Consider the following 17,620-nt stretch of genomic DNA (forward strand, 5'->3'; position numbering starts at 1 on the left):
AGGATATAATTTGGACCAGTTTTCTTATTTTCTTACATATTTAGGATTAGTTATTATTTAGTAGTATCTTTTCCCACATTTATACTACACTTCAAAGGCAAAACGTACATTAAAATTTTAAAGGCGAAGAAATTCTCTTAATAGTGTATCTAAAAATTGGATCAAGTTTAACTTGATTTCTTTGTCCATGGCAGTAGAGAATAACTGGTCAATAATGAGAAAAGCAAAAGGGGTCTTTTCCCCATTTTCTTTTTGCTTTGTTAATTTGGGTAATGAGTTGAGAATCCCAGGTCTGATGAATGGCTTAGTTGACAGTATCCTTTAATTTTAATATTATTTGAGCTTAGAGAAATGCATTTCTAACTATATTTGAATAAGTGTATTTCTTTCTATATATTTCAGGTGGTCCTCGTTATATATCTTCCTTATCATATTTGGCAGACAGTAGCCTCAGTGAGGAAATGAGTCAATTTGACTTCTCAACTGGAGTTCAGAGCTATTCATACAGTTTCCAAGACCCCAAATCTACCTCTGGTCATTTTCAAAGACAGGTGATCACATTTCACGTCTTAAAATATATTAGCATTTGTAAAGGAAGAAAGGCTTTGTGTTTTATAGGAAGCCAGTTCTCTATAGTAGTCCTCAGGAAATAGTATTAGTTTGGAGAATTTTCCAAGGTGTAAGGCCCAGCCTCTCTTTCTGTACTCAGCAATCTGATTTCATCAGCAGAGTAAAAGAACTCTCTCTCTAAGGGCTCACTCCCACTAGCCAATCTCCCTGAGATTAATGTATTAAATTAAAACTGCATTTAAGGGGCCCCAATGAGAAGGATAATGTTAGGTCAGAATCACTCAAGAATCCAGATGACGCAGCGAGCTAACGAGCAGGGTTTATTAGTGGGGAATTAAAGGGCAAGTGGAGCCAACCAAGGGAGGTTAGGACTCCCTCAGTTGTTCTTAGGGCAGGGTTTTTAAGCACAAAAACCTGCGGAGGGTAACTGATTGGGGTGTTAGAGTCTGACTGGCTAGAGCTAGTTGCTGGGTGCCATTTCTGCTGACCATTGTTCTTGATACATCTTGTCAGTCTCAAGTTAAAGCTACATCCCGTGATGCCAGATAGGCCAACCCCAAACCCCAATCTTAGCCGGACATCTGTTTGTCCTGGGTAGGGTTGGCAGGCAGTTTCCCAGGCTACAGTTTCCCATGGTACAGTTTTCCCACCTGGTGATTTTCCATTCCTTCTAGGCCTAGCTAGGTCTGTCAGATAACTGCCATAAAGACTGAAATGTGTGTGCTGATGTGTTGTTACCATCTCTCTCTAGAGAGATTGAAGAAGCTTTTCAAATATGTTATATTACCAAACAAAGATGATGGAATGTGTCAATTTTCACCAGTGATAGTATAATTCTTATCATCTGTGGCATCCTGTCTGCATCCCAGTAGGAACTCATTCTTCAGCATTCCTTTATGACAGTTTTAGCTGCCTTTGAAATGATCTGTTTTGATGTTATAGGTGGGTAGGACTAGTTTACCTGAATATGCTCTTTTTCCATCTTTCTTATTAATCTTTATTTTCTAAAGTGACATGTTTGTTTTTGGGGGGTTTTTTTTTGAGTTTTGGAACAATTTCTAACATAGACAAGTGTTGCAACCCAGAGATTGCTCAGGATTCGCCTGTTGTCTCATAACATCCTTTGTAGCATAGGGATCCAGTCCAGGTCCATGAGATACACCCAGCTGCCACAACCCTGTAGTATACCTGTAGTACAGTGGCCATAGGTTAGTGTTTGTCTAACGCTGTCTCATGAGTAGACTAAGAATTTTCAAAGAAGTATGAGTCTCTATCCAGTCCTGGTGAGGAGCATGTTGAAAAATAGTGATTCTGAGTAAAAACATTGTTGAGTATATCTGAGTGCAGTCAAATATCATGATTAACTCCTTTGATACCTTACCAGGTATGTGGAAATAGAACATTAAAATAGCTGTGATTGATTTCATGGCCCATGAATGTTGTTTTTTCTTGTCACATGTAATGTTGATTGTGTATAAAATTTTCTCTTTCAATGTTGCTTAGTCGTGCTGTGCTAAAATATGATACCACTTTATATCATTTCTAAACCCTCAATTTATGGAAATGATCCATTGTCTTTGGGAGGAAATAGACCATGGGCACAGTGGTTGTAAGGGGAATGCATTTCCAAATACTGCTGTTCATCTTGGAATGTGACAGTCTGGAATAGTTACTGCCACCAGGACAGACAGAATTAGAAAATTTATCTATGGCCATTTTTAGCCCTCTTTCTAGTCAATCCTGCAAGCACTTTGTAGCCCCAAGCTGTCTAAAAACTTCCTCTTAGGATTTCTCAAGTCTGTATTTTCTGGAAGTTATCTGTGCTGGAAAATACCCAGGTCAGTTGTTCAGCCTTTGTGTGTGTGCATGTGTGTGTGTAATTTACTAAATGTGTCTGTCAGACCTCAGTTCATCATTACACTTATAAAATGATTTTCACTGCTGTGTTTTCTCAGAGAATTTTAAGATCAAGAATAGTTTAAAAGTTTTGTTTTACTGATTAAGATTTCAAGGCTAATTAAGGACATTACAAAGATTTTCAGAGAAAATTTTTTTTCAGTTTATCAAGGAAAAACAGTAGGTAAACATTTATCTTATAATTTTACTTTCATAGTTTCACTTTCTCCATAAAGCAGCAACTAAGAATCATGGGATTATTGCTGTTAAGGTGTTGGGGGTGCTAGAGCCTCCAAGACACACACCTTTGTAAAAATGTTGGTGTTGGCACAAAGCAGCATGTTATGTATTTTTGTATGCTGTGTGTGACCCCAAGGGAGTGACCACATAGACAAGGGTTAGAGGGGAAATAGAATGTAAGGAAGACATAATGAGGTCCTGTTTATTTTTTGGTTGTTTAATAAGAAAATATACCAAGTACATTTGATATTATTATCTAATTAGCATTGTTACTTACGTATGTCTTTCATGATATTGTACCCAAAATCAGAATGTCATGTACACTGAAATTTTAACAGTGTCCTTTTCATAATTGGATTCTTACCTTTTGTAGGAACATAAAGACCTCAAGATCCAAGATGATTTCCTAGAGTTAGAGATGGACGAACTCAATCAACACGAATGTATGGCAACCATGACAGCCCTGATTAAGCACATGCAGAGAAACCAGATCCTGCCTAAAGAAGAAGAGGTCTCTTTTTCTGCTAATCTTTCATTGTCTCACTTAATACTGTTCATTGATACCATATTAAGAAAGAACATTTAATAACAAGGACTAAACCACAGTCCATATCATATAAACATGAGTTTTGCTGCTCATCTTTTACTTTGTCATTGTTGTCTCGTAATGTCAAAATATGAGGTTATTTTATTTTACTTTTCAGTGTAATTTTGAATGTCTCATTTCAGGGTTCCATGCCAAGAACTCTTCTTCCTTGGATGAAATTTCTCCATGACAAACTAGGAAATCCATCAGTATCATTAAATATTCGTCTCTTCTTAGCTAAGCTTATTATTAATACAGAAGAAGTAAGTGATTTATTATTTCTTTAGGTATTCTTTGCATCTCCTTTAAAAAGCCCACCACAAAGAAAGATGTTCTCTGATGAAATTAACCAACCATATTTATTTATTTTCTCAACATCATTCTTTTATCATTTCCTTTGAAAACATGTACATTAACCTCTATTGAGTTAAAGTGATCTTTTTATGAGTACACATGATGGCCCTTTCTTATGGCTGCCAACCTCCTTGGTTTGTAGTAGCAAATAAAGTGGCAAAATTATTTCTCTTAACGCTATGTAAAAAAAAATAACCTACTCTCTTAGAAAGTTGCTGAATTTATCATTTGGTCTACATACAGCACTGTGTTAGGGAGGAGTGTCTTTCACTGGTGGGAGTTAGGATAGATTTTTAAGAGAGCCCTTGAGTTAAGTTCTCTAAAGTAGCAGTGGAAGGTGGCATTCTGCATAGAAACAGCAGTGTGAGTAAGGGTGGCCTCTGAGAGGGCCAAGCATGTCTGCTCTGACTGCACAGAGCATGGGCACACAGTCGGGAGGAACAGCACAAGTGCCATGGCTACATATCTGAGGGCAGGTGAGCTGAGCCAGGCCTCAGGGGTTCATACAAAAGGTCTAGCTCATTCACTGAGTGGTAGAGAGCTACTGAAGGGGGCTAAGTAGTGACGTGATCTATTTGGCCCCACAGAAGGTTCTTCTAGGTAGTACTATATGAATGTGAGCTGAAAGCCATGAGGCTGTCAGAAGGTGCTTGAAAGGGCTGACCTGAGACTGCAGCAGGGCCTGTGTTCCTCAGGGTTGTGTTTTCTAGCTCCTGGGGCTGCCATAACATAGCTCTTAGAGGTACCACAAAACTGGATGGCTTAAACAACAGAATCCAAAGCCAGAGTTCAAGTTCAGGATGTTGGTAGGGTTGGTTCTTTCCGAAAGCCATGAGAAAAAAATCTCTTTCAGGCCTCTCACCCAGCAAATAGTGGTCTCGAGTATGTCAGCATGGTGTTCTCCATGAGCCTTCACACTCTCTTCCCCTTTATGTCTGTCTCATGTGTGTAATTTTCCCTTTTAATGAGGACACTGTCATTGGATTAGGGCCCTCAATGACCTCTTGGTAATCTTCAAAGATCCCATTTCTAAATAAGGTCACATTTATAGGTCCTGGAAGTTAGAACTTCAGCACTCTTTTGGGGGACTCGGTTCAAGCCATAATAACACTGAGGTCACACGTGCTTTCTGGCTCACATTCTTAAAAGTGCTGACTTGATGGCTAGCAAAACAGGAACTGGCGTCTTTGTTTCTTGGATGATGACTTGGTAGGCTCGGTATGGATACGTGGTTTGACAAGGGAACCTACCCAATTTTTTCACGTGTGTGGATATGAGGTGATGCTGAGACAGCACTGAGATGTGTCCCTGGAGCATTATGTGTATCTGAAGCTCCGGAATTAACAGGACAGCAGCTTTCACATGTTTAAGAATCTCTTGTTTTATGGAAGAAAGATTAGAACTTGTATTTACATTTAAAAAATTATAACCTTTAATTTATCTATTTGTTATATTTTAATATAGTACAGTTTGTATTTATAATTTACAAATAAACCAATACATGGAAAGTGTTCAGACTTTTTTTACTCTTGGGGGTACATAAACAAAAAAGATACGAGACAACATATCTTTTGTTGCAGCGAGAGTAGATAAATATCTGAGAAAACATTTTTTTAAAAAGGTTGCAGAGGTTAATACAATAACTTGAATCATAGTTTAGTCTATTATTTTATATCAAAATAGCATTCTTCTGCAATGTATAGAGTAAATTAAATGGAATTTAATATATAGGTACATTTTATTTAGATTTCAGAGTCTTAAGTATATGAAATCTTCCACAATATAGGAAGAAATGGGGGAAAAATTAGCCACCTGCACCTAACTTGCATATTCTCATTTTTCATATATCCTATGCATTGGCATAAAATAAAATTAAATTCTCTAGAGCTGCATATTATTCAGATAGGACAATGTTGATACAGAATAACTTTGATTTCTATGAGTATAGTTATACCAGAAAGGTTTTAAGCAAAGAAAACATCAGTAATAAATTTCCTTCCATTATATTGTGGTTTCAGGGACCCATAAAGAGAATTCAACAGAGAATCTGATCTGATAAATCAGGGTAATTGTTGGAATTTACATCTGTTTTTGATATAGGTCATGTCATAACATAAAAATTTTAGCTGATGGAGGATATGTTTCTGGATTAATATTTTGGTTATTCAAAATAGTTCTTTGATAATTGACTTCTAAATTTTCTTCTAGGTCTTTCGCCCTTACGCGAAGTACTGGCTTAGTCCCTTGCTGCAGCTGGTTGTTTCTGAAACTAATGGAGGAGAAGGGATTCACTATATGGTGGTTGAGGTTGTGGCTACTGTTCTTTCATGGACAGGATTAGCTACTCCTACAGTAAGCATGGATACATCTTTTATGTAGTAATCTATCATTTTTTTGCTGATATCTTAAATAGAGCATATAAAAAATAATTCAAGCTCCTCTTAATGACTTAGAGTCTTCATTCTTAGAATTAATTGTTATACTGTTGTGGTGCTATTATACTGAATGGCGTTATACTGTTTTAGTTCTCTTCTGTCTGCTTTGATAATTCCTCAGGCCTTTTCATTCTTAAGCTATCAGATGTTTGTTTAATTTTATTTGTTGCTTTTACCTGCAAGGAGTTTGAAAGCTAGGAAATTGGTTTATTAAAGTATGAGAAATAAATGGCCGTAGACTTCTGTTGTGATTAAAGTCCCTGAATTTTTCAGCATTTATTGTGCCAGCCTCTCTAATCCCAGAGTACTGACTGTGCTCTGTAATGGCTGAGATTGTTCCTCAAGTGACTGTGAGCTGTATGACACTCTTTTGTATTGCAGCTTGTGGCATTCACCGGTATAGATTTGTGTGTGCTGGAGCTTTGCCCAGTCACTTGAAAACGTTAGCACTAATCAAGTGTAAGAGTTTTCATGTAAGGACATTCTGGGAACAGTCCTTATTAAATATAATAATGTACATAGAGCTTATACATGTGTTTGTGTCTGGATGTACCTCTCATTTCAAAGTAAACAATATGTAGGTTCCTTAGTCTTGATGTGATGAAATAATTGTAGTCTGCTTACTAATGTGAAAAAGTTAAGAGAATGTTTAGTTTAACTTAGGAACTATTAGAAAAGATTGATTTAGATGTTAGGAGCTCAGCTGGACTTGAAGGAGCTGAATTGCTTAGGTGGCAGAATAGCTGATTAAATCAACAGTGAGCCAAAGTGAAAGTCACAGTGAAGCCTTTAATCAAAAAACTCATTGCAATAATATATGCAAGAGGTTAAAAGCAGATGAAGCCACGACTCTCTTGTTCCATTTTCCTTCCTGGAACAGCATACTAGTCAAGGGTCAGATGGATCAGCACTGATATGGGGGTGATTTCTCTGTTCAGGGAGCCACTAATTAAAAACCCCAGCTGTTTTGCAGGACCATGGAATTGGGAAGAGTGCGAGGGAAGAAGGCTAGGAGCTGAAAAGCACTGAGGGCTGAGTCTGAGTAGGGAAGAGTGTCTTCAAGTTTTCCTATCCTCCCTCCTGAGGAAGTTTTAGCAGAGGCACCTGAAGAAGATAGAGACCTGGGAGGGAAGGCACCTGGACTAGGAATGCACATGTATGAAAGACCATGACCAGACAGGAGGCCTGAGTGTCTGACTGCAACTACCCTTTGAGACTGCAGTGTACTGGCCATGTTCCAAGTCCATTGAGTGTTTTGGGGGTTGGGGACAGGCAGCTTTACCCCTTGAAGGCCCATCAAGGACAGCCTTTGTAATTTCCTGTGGTTGGACCTGAAAAACACACACAGGTTTTTAAGCAGGAGCCAGACTCCTCAGTAGAATGCCGCATTTCTCTTATAAATGGACTTTTGGGTTAAAAACTGCTCCTTCAGAATGGAATGCTACACATTAATATGGATTTTTTTTATACCATTTCAGGGGGTTCCTAAAGATGAAGTATTAGCAAACCGATTGCTTCATTTCCTAATGAAACATGTTTTTCATCAAAAAAGAGCTGTGTTTAGCCACAACCTTGAAATTATAAAAACCCTTGTTGAATGCTGGAAGGATTGTTTATCCATCCCTTACAGGTATAAATTTACTAGATTATGCAATATTGTTTAGAAGTTTTGAAGATGTAGCATGTTATAAATAGTGATTACAATTAAATTTAATTACTTGAAATGATAGAAGGACTATAATTTGAAATAGAATCCATTTATGAGGGTATAATATTGCTCTCATAAAGTTACAACTTTCAAAGTTTGACACTAGAAGCACTCTGCTTTTTATTATAACAGCCCAGGGATGGACTGTAGAACATTTCTTTGATTCCTTTTGGCACTGCCTTAGGCAACAGAAAACTTTCATGATATAAAAATGCCTCTGGTCAGAGCTAGAATAACCTGGATGTGAACAAAGAGGGTATTAGTAAGAAGGGTGTTAGATGTGGGAAAGGAAAAAGTATTTCTTACCTTGAAAATTAGCTGTAGAAAATTTTATTTGTCTTCCTTCTTTTTATTTCATTTTATGATGATCTATATTTTTATGCTTATGTTTCAGCTTAATATTTGAAAAGTTTTCCAGGAAAGATCCTAATTCTAAAGACAATTCAGTAGGAATTCAATTATTAGGCATTGTGATTGCCAATAACTTCCCTCCCTATGACCCAAAATGTGGCATAGAGAGTACAAAGTAAGTATCACTTTTATTTTGATTTTTTTTTAAGTTAAAGTATACCTGAATTGGAAATAGACTGGTTTAATTTTGGTTTAATTTTGATGAGTTTAAGGGCCAAACCCATTTTAAATATTTCTATCTTAATTTAAATATTTGGGTTTAGAGGTCATTTGGGAGAAGTACATTAATGGAGTGAATGAGGAAAGAAAGTTTTTTTAAAAATTAGTGTAATTTTTCATGTACATTTTGGAAAATAGGAGGTGTTGAGGTTTTTTTTTTTCTTATTTTCTAAAGTGACATTTTTAGCATTTACCCCTGAAAGTAACATGAGCTCTGTGAGACCATTCATTATAGAATCATGACCCTGAAAGGGATGCTAATGGTCCTCATGCGGCCTTCCTGGTCTCTGTTTTCATGTGTGGTTGCAGCCACATTGCTCCCCTCCCATTAGGACCCTTCACAGGTCAGGGTGGAGGAACTTAAAGTCAATATTAATATTGTGGTTACTCTCTAGATTTCAGCATCTCCCTTCCATGCTGTGCCATTTCTTTGGAAGTGTCTCACTCTGTCTAGTTGGTCCTCTCCAACTAACCTGGTATCTTATACAAATATGTTGCTTAACACAGTCAACAGGAAATAGCTTATTGTTAGACAAGTTATTTTTTGAGCTTTAATTTTCTCCAGTGACAACTCTACAGAGAAATTAAATTGAAATTAAAAACTCTATGGGGCTGAAATTTAAAGTCCCTCTGGCTATAAAATCTGGGGGCACTGCATTCGTGCTCGCTTTATTTTTCATTATTTTATTGCTGCTCTCTGTCTTAGTCCATGGCTTTAAGAGGGAGTCGTGACATTATAATCATAGGCAATAGCTTTTTCTTCACTATAGTTTATATGCTGGATGCTATGAAACTACAGTGAAGGTTTTTGGTGGGGGTTCCCCAAGAAACCAGCACAGTTACTGATGCGTCTTTAAGTTCCTCAGGTCCTGCGGGCTTCTTGGTCTCACTTCGTGTAAGGGAAGGAAGCCCGGTTAATGCAATGTAGGCTATAGACAGCACCCCCACAACATAGATAACACCGTGGTCAAGTCAGTACAGGATATAGTCAGTTCCTTCACCCTGCAAGTTCACTGGCACATCATTGTCTGCCTGAAAGAAGTAAGTTCTGTTTTTCAGCCACTCCATTCTCCAAGCATCTCCAGGTGAATGAGCTAATGGAGCCTAGGAAATGTGCAGGGTCTTCATTCTCCATCCTCCTCTCCAGCTGGAGTCACCTCCCCTCTACATACAGGATTAGGTTTTGTTCTGACTACGGCACGTTCGGTGTGATTGACCTGACTATGAAGTGCCTTCCTGATGTCGTGATGTCAGAGCCTTAAATAAATCTTTATATATATTCACACAAATAATTCAGATCACATTTTAGGTTTCATATTTTCTCAATTTTTTCTAATTAATATAGTGTAAGGAGTAAAATTGTTATAATTTTATGTCAAACAAGAGGATGGATTATTTTATGCATATTTATTTTCTATATTTGTTACAGATACTTTCAAGCTTTGGTCAATAACATGTCTTTTGTAAAATATAAAGAGGTATATGCAGCAGCAGCAGAAGTTCTGGGGCTTATTCTTCAATATTATACTGAAAGAAAGGATGTAAGTATGTTGTACAATTTTAAATAAATGCTTTTTCAATTTTAATTTGTCATGACACTTGATACTTATATGCTCTATACTGTAAGAAACCAAAGTGGGCATTTGGCATTTATTAATATTTTACTCTCTCTCCTACTGTATATAATTCTCATCTTTTTTTTAAAAGAGGATATATGGTTTTTTGAAGACTTGGAAATTGGTTAAATATTCAAAGATTGGTAATTTACTCTTTATTCTAAAAGTCAGGATATAAGTATTTAACCAGCTTTCATTCCTCTGAACTTGGTCTCAGGATATCCTTTTGGAGGTAGATACCTGCTACTGTTAGGGTTGGTAAGCTATTAAAATCCTCTACTTCCAGTTTTTTACATAATACAGTCATTACATGGGAGAAAATGCTTCCTAGGGAACCTTTCTCAGTCTTGTGTGCTCTGCCCACTTCACTGGATCTTGAAAAGTACCTTCTTGAATGTTTAAGCACAGTATACATTCAGAGTACTGTAATTTTCAATAAAATATAATTATTAAAGATATATATATATATATATATATACATATATACACACACACATATATATAAACTTGCATGGAAAGTATATTATAACTTACTGGAAAATAGTGTAGTGGAACAATGTCTACTGCTACATTGCTCTTGTCAGTCATTGTGATATTTGTGCCGGGTCTCTCTGTTTCAGTCTGTCCACAATGACACGTTCACCACTCCTCCTTGATTTCCTTTTGTCACTGGTTCTGGGACACTTCTTGACTCTCTTCCTACTTCCTGGGCAGTTTCTTCTCCCTTCCTTAGTTGCATGTTTCTCAGGCCATGTCCATAACTATGATTTTGGTCTTGCTCTGCTTCACTGCTCCCCTGCTGATCATACGTCTTCATGGCTTTAAATACCTCCTCTACATTCATGATTCCCAAAGTTGTATTTCTAGCCCACTTCCTCTCCTGAAAGAAAAGGGTGAGAATGGAGTCTGGGCTCCATTCATTGTCAGTGAGGGGAAGTCAGGAAGTCCCAAGGTACCCAGGGTACCCCCAAATAGCATGTTGGACCCCCTGTCCATTTCACCAATTAGGCATTCATTTAGATTTAAAATGGAATTAAATTAAGCTAAAAGGAAATAGACATCTTTGGGAAGATCAAATATATAATTTATTTAAGGATTATCAGCTATTTTAGTAAAATAAGCAATTTTAAAAATTCAGAATAACCTTGTTATAACATGATTCTAATGTCTCCTAAATGTTTGGCATCAGTTTACATAGTGTGCTTCATTTTTACTGTGGATGGAGCAAATTACAGCAGATCCCAGGCTTAATCTCTCTTAACTTAAAGTTTAACATAATTGAAATGGGAAGCACTTTTGTTTTACATCTTTTTTTAAAAATATATAAAATGGCATTGGCTTGCTGTATAGAAATTTGGGAAAAGTGAAACATAAAGAGGTAAGAGTCACTCATATTCTAACCACTAAACTCCAGTCATCAGCATGTGTGCCTGCATTCATCTTCCACTGTTTTATTCATGTTGGCAGGCTCACATTGTTTTATAACTTTGGCAGATATGCATGTTGGTCACTCATATACTTATATTAGGTACTTACTAGTTGGCTCCAGGCTCCTGTTATCAGCTAGAAACAGGACAGTTCAAGTGCCCCTCAGGGACCTGGCACTTGGTGAAGGGAGACAGGTAATTCACAAACAAATCTTTTATAATAGGTAGAAATGTATGATCAAGAGAAAGCAGGGTATAGGGAGATAGTGATAGTTTAGATAGAGTTGCTTGAAAATTGTGGTTTGTGTGAATATTCCAGCAGAGATGTGAATACTGGTACCATACAATGTGTCTTAATCAGCATTACACTAATTTTAGTTCAGCTTCTTAAATGACTTGTTGGCCATGTTTCATTGTCAGAAGGAAGTACTAGTCTTCTTTATCAATCTGACATATGACATGAGCCAGACACCTCCGATGCTAGCAACACAAGCGTGTGTATCCACAGCCTGGTTTCCCTATACTCATGGTTCCAGAGCGTTTGTGGTGCTTAGTGGTTAATGCAAACCTGCGAGTGCTCCTGGAGTGTCCCATGGTGACGATGTTGGAGATGATAGCACCGAACACTTAACTATTCAAGATAAACCTGTTTTCAGAAACTTCACATAAGTGTCCACTTTTGTATATTAGAAAAGAAACTTAATTTTTCAGATTCTGGAGGAGTCCATGTGTGAACTGATTGTAAAACAGTTGAAGCAACATCAGAATACAATGGAGGACAAATTTATCGTGTGCTTGAACAAAGTTGTGAAGAGCTTCCCTCCTTTTGCTGATAGGTAAGATGCTGGTGGTGAACGTCTGGTGGTAAGAGGTGATTGAGACTGCCCTCTGACTCACTGGCCATGTCCCCTGGTTAGGTTTATGAATACTGTGTTCTTCCTGTTGCCAAAATTTCATGGCGTGATGAAGACTCTCTGTCTAGAAGTGGTGCTGTGTCGTTCAGAGGCGATAACAGATCTGTACTTACAGTTAAAGAGCAAGGACTTCATTCAAGTCATGAGACACAGGTGAGTGGGAGACCAGCCTCATGTTATCAGTGCAACAGGCTCATAAAATGTTGATTTGTTCAGCTATTTCATGCAACTCAGAAAGAGCTTGTAGGTTTTCGTGAATATGTTAATTTTGTTAAATGTGTTCAATATGAATATGAGAAGAAGAGGTAGTGGGGCCTGGTCATCCTGCCTCCTCTTACCTAGCACCTTCAGGCAGCCACATCTGAGGCATTGTCTAAGGCTGTTTTCAGATGTAAAATGCATCTATTTTGCCAGGTAAGAGGCTTCCTTTTTGTGGTGGTTGTTGTTAAAATTGTTCATTTACTTTCAAAATTGCAATCTCCAGTAAGTGTTAAAAGAGAATGCTCTGACCATTTAAAATATTTTTACTTCTCTGTACTCTTTTCCAGCCTTGTCTGTATTCATATGTTTTACATATTGATAAATTATTGATAAATGTGTACTGTGCAAGTAAAAAAGAATGCATGTCATTGTGTCCTAATATCCTGCATTAAACATTTACTGAAAACCTATTGTGTGTAAAACACTTTAAGGAGGAAAAAATATACAAAACAAGGAGATAGGTGTACACCTTCTCTGGGACCAAGACTGCATTTAACTCCACATACAACACACCAGATCTGACACAAATGACACGTGAAGTCATTTTGTTAAATCATGAAATTTGTTTTTATATTTAGTTTATTGTATTTGACATTTTCATCTTTTAAAAAAAGTAAGCTTTAAAATTTTGAATAAACATATTTACAGAAAAGTTAAAAGATAGCACACATAGTTCCTATATACACTTCACCCAGTTTTTCATCTTACATGATTGTGGTACATTGGTAAAAACTAAGAAATTAATGTTAGTACATTACTGTTAACCAAAGTAGATTTTATTTGGATTTCACCAGTTTTCCCAGGGTCCAATCCAAAATTCCATGTTGAAATAATTTGTTTGTTTTTAATAATCTAACCCATGATAATTATTTTTAAGGATATAATTTTATGTGTAGTATTAGCTATTATAATAAACTTTGAAATATAGAACAGTGTACAGAAAAGTTAACCTGTCATATCTGAAAGTACAATAATAAAAAATGATAAATTTATATGTTCTTAAAATCTCCCTTATTATAGAGATGATGAAAGACAAAAAGTGTGTTTGGACATAATTTATAAGATGATGGCAAAATTGAAACCAGTAGAACTCCGAGAACTTATGAATCCTATTATAGAATTCATTTCTCATCCTTCTCCAGTGTGTAGGGAGCAAATGTATAATATTCTTATGTGGATTCATGACAATTACCGGTAAGCTCTACATTCACATTTTGTATTATATTTCTTATGGGAAAACTTGGGTGCTTTTAGCTATCTGAAACAGATTATAATAAATAAAAACTTTTCAACATATGATTAATAATTAAGACAAGTTTATTTTTGTATATCAGAATGTATCCTTAATCCTTATTTTAACTTGTATTATGTATCTATGGTAAATATTCAAATCTTGAAATTATTGAGTTAAAAGTATAATTTGTTTTTGCCCTTGCTGGTGCTGCTCAGTTGGTTGGAGCGTCATCCCATAACCAAAAGGCTGTGGGTTCAGTTCCTGGTCAGGGACATACCTAGATTGCAGGTTCAATTCACAGTTGAGTACATAGGATTCCCCATCTGGGCGCATACAGGAGGCTACCAATCAATGTTTCTGGCATCTCTTGTTTCTCTCCCTCCCTTTCTCTTTCTCTAGGAATGATGAGAAAATGTCCTCCAGTGAGGATTTTTTGAAAAATGTAATTTGTTTTCATATTTATCTCTTTAAGATCTGATAAGATTAAGGAAATGAACTCTACTGGGATGCCTTCCCCTTCAGGACCACTGTCACACCACTTCCATGGGACTTGGGCCACCTCCTAGCATTCCCAGGGAACCCTCTGAAGCCCTGCTCCCACCACCTACTACCCCCCCTTCCCACCCCCCACACAACTTGAGTCAGGGGCAGTCACTTGAATGGGCTCACAGAGGAATCAAAGGGGAGGGTGTTGGGGTACATAAACATGAGAATGGATTCTACTGTTAATTTGAAATTTAAATTCCATGGGGAAAGCCGGGTTTCTTTAATTCTAGACAGTGTTAACTGGTTTGAACAAAAGTGATACAAGAGAGTATTAATGCTTTGTCATTTTGTTATTTTTCTCAGAGATCCAGAAAGTCAAGCAGATGATGACTCCCAGGAAGTATTTAAGTTGGCAAAAGATGTGTTGATTCAGGGACTGACTGATGAGAACCTTGGCCTTCAGTATGTGCTCCTCCTGTAATAATTGGTCCAGGACCAATAAATTTAGGGGCATTTTTTTCTGGACTAGCCCCAGAAAAAAATTTAGGGGCATTTTTTTCTGGACTAGTGTAGTTTTTAGCAGTTTTAGAAATATATTTGTAGTATGAGCATTTTCTCTGCCTCGTGTTCATAATGTTAAATAAAAATGTATTTTTAATCACATTAGACTTAAAAACCCTGACAAGTTGCTTTAATATCAAACTCTTATAAAAGTGGTGTGGATAAAGCTGTCTCTGCCAGTGCAGTGAATTAAAGCAGTAAAAAATGAAAAAGTCTAATGATAATTACTATGTTTTTCATTTAATTCAAATAGTTGAGATCACACAATACATATTACTATTTGAATGAACTGTTTGAAACATTAAAAATAGGAGGAAACTAGCCCTGGCTGGCGTAGCTCAGTGGATTGAGCGCGGGCTGGGAACCAAAGTGTCCCAGGTTCGATTCCCAGCCAGGGTACATTCCTGGGTTGCAGGCCATAACCCCCAGCAACCGCACATTGATGTTTCTCTCTCTCTCTCTCTCTCTTCCTCCCTTCCCTCTCTAAAAATAAATAAATAAAATCTTTAAAAAAAAAATAGGAGGAAACTGTAATGTTACTTTTACATGGAAATAATGATGATTGTTCTCATCTAAAATGCCTACCCTAAGTCAGTTAGATGAATGTTTATCAAGTACTAATGACATAAGAAGGGGCATAAACTTTTTATATGATTCTAAATATCAGTTAATTTTCTGTTCTGCAATTTTAAATTCATAGAGCCTTTAAAAATTGCATTTGGATTTCATAAGCATATATAAATTATAAAGCGTAAACTGGTTTTTAACTAGTTTAAGTTTTGAATATTTTATGGCACTAATTTTTGAAGTCACTAGTTTTAGCAAGGCAGCAAAGAATTATATGTAATGTATTAGGATGTTTTCTCAGTTTCAAAACAGTTAATATTATGTATACTTATCATTAAAAATTTCCCAGGTAATAAAGATGAGAATAAAACCACCCAATTTCTCACTGGTTAAATATGCTAAAATTTGACAATATTTCCTTCCTTTAATGCATATTATTCATAACTCAGACTATACTGTTTATACTATTTTAAATGTGGTGTCCCTCTATGGTAAACTTTATATAAATGAAAAACTGTGCCTTCTCCATATAACACTGTGTATAGGACATTTTTTTCATTTGCCAATATCTGAGCAATATGCTTTTTTCCTTGTGTGCTTTTCAGATTAATTATTCGAAATTTCTGGAGCCATGAAACTAGGTTACCTTCAAATACCTTGAACCGGTTGTTGGCACTAAATTCCTTATATTCTCCTAAAATAGAAATGCACTTTTTAAGTTTAGCAACAGATTTTCTCCTTGAAATGACCAGCATGAGCCCAGATTATCTAAACCCTGTGTTTGAGCATCCTCTGTCAGAATGCAGATTTCAGGTGAAGTATTTGTCTCTGTAATAATAAATCTTATAAGCTTTCCTTTGTTATCAACATTTTCCTACTGAGTAAAATCGGCTTTCTTTTTTATTGAGATATAATTGACATATACTAGTTTCAGGTGCATAACATGACCATTTGATATTTGTATATTACAAAATGATCACCACACTAAGCCTAGTTAACATCATCATGATACAGTTTTTTCCTTGCAATGAGAACTTTTAAGATCTACTCTCTTAGCAACTTTCAAATATATGTTGTATTATTAACTGTAGTCACAATGTTGTGCATTATGTTTCTATGACTTACTGGAAATAAATATTGGAGATTTGTGCCTTTTGACCCCCTTGGCCCATTTTGCCCATACCTTGCCCCCATCTCTGGCAGCCACCAGTATTCTCTTTATCTGTGAGTTCAAATTTTTTGTTTTGTTTTGCTGTTGTTTTTTTAGACTCCACATATAAGTGATCATATGGGTCTTTCTCTGACTTACTTTAGTTAGCATAATGGCCTTAAGATTCATCCATGTTGTTGCAAATGGCAACATTTCCTTCTTTTTTGTAGATGAATATTATACATATATATCACATTTTCTTTATTAGTGGACGCTTAGGTTGCTTTCATGTCTTCACAATTGTAAATAATGCTGCGATGAACATGGGGGTGCAGTATCATTTTAACTTAGTGTTTTTGTTTCAGAAAAATACCCAGGAGTAGTATATCTGAATAATATGGTAATCCTATTTTTAATTTTTTGAGGAACTGCCACAGCGTTTTCCACAGTGGCTGCACCAATTTACATTTCCACCAACCGAGTGCAAAGGTCCCCTGTTCTCCATATCCTCTCCAACACTTGTTTTGTGTCTTCCTGATAATAGTCATTCTAACGATTGTGATATCTCATTGTGTTAATTTGCATTTCCCTGATGTTTAGTGATGTGTTTTTTTTTAATACTTGGAATACACATTCCTTCCTGAAACATTCACATTTGCTTTACCCACCTCTGCCCACATTCCCTTCACAGGGCTCATACTTCTCATTCTTTCAGCCTCCACTTAAATTTTCCTTTCTCCTTACTACCTTTATTCCCTTCTACCATCCCTCCTGTTCACTGTGTACATGCTGAGTTTATGTTATCTCCTAGCAACCTTAAGGGCTAATACACATTTACAAAAGAGTCCACTTCCCTTCTGCCTGAGCTCCTAGGCAGAGCCTGACTCTGTTCTGCATGCACTTGTATTTCTAGTAGCTTTCTCAGTGCTAGGCGTATGGTGAGTACTTAGGAAGGAGTCGAGTCATTTAACTTGTTGCAGTTGTG

At 36.6% G+C, this 17,620-nt stretch overlaps 1 protein-coding gene across 2 annotated transcripts in view; it reads left to right on the forward strand.

Moving 5' to 3' along the window:
- Positions 1-17,620, forward strand: part of LOC114501989 (DNA-dependent protein kinase catalytic subunit) — a 189,287-nt gene that overhangs the window by 90,194 nt on the left and 81,473 nt on the right. For both annotated transcript variants that reach the window (XM_036031017.1, XM_036031018.1), the window contains 12 exons: positions 403-551; positions 3,080-3,217; positions 3,436-3,555; positions 5,855-5,998; positions 7,560-7,711; positions 8,184-8,315; positions 9,849-9,960; positions 12,174-12,298; positions 12,380-12,529; positions 13,658-13,831; positions 14,721-14,819; positions 16,091-16,298. In XM_036031017.1, the coding sequence (XP_035886910.1) occupies positions 403-551; positions 3,080-3,217; positions 3,436-3,555; positions 5,855-5,998; positions 7,560-7,711; positions 8,184-8,315; positions 9,849-9,960; positions 12,174-12,298; positions 12,380-12,529; positions 13,658-13,831; positions 14,721-14,819; positions 16,091-16,298 (1,703 nt within the window). The remainder of the gene's footprint in view (positions 1-402; positions 552-3,079; positions 3,218-3,435; positions 3,556-5,854; positions 5,999-7,559; positions 7,712-8,183; positions 8,316-9,848; positions 9,961-12,173; positions 12,299-12,379; positions 12,530-13,657; positions 13,832-14,720; positions 14,820-16,090; positions 16,299-17,620) is intronic.

Source organism: Phyllostomus discolor, chromosome 7 (assembly GCF_004126475.2).
Source record: "Phyllostomus discolor isolate MPI-MPIP mPhyDis1 chromosome 7, mPhyDis1.pri.v3, whole genome shotgun sequence".
NCBI lineage: Eukaryota > Metazoa > Chordata > Mammalia > Chiroptera > Phyllostomidae > Phyllostomus > Phyllostomus discolor.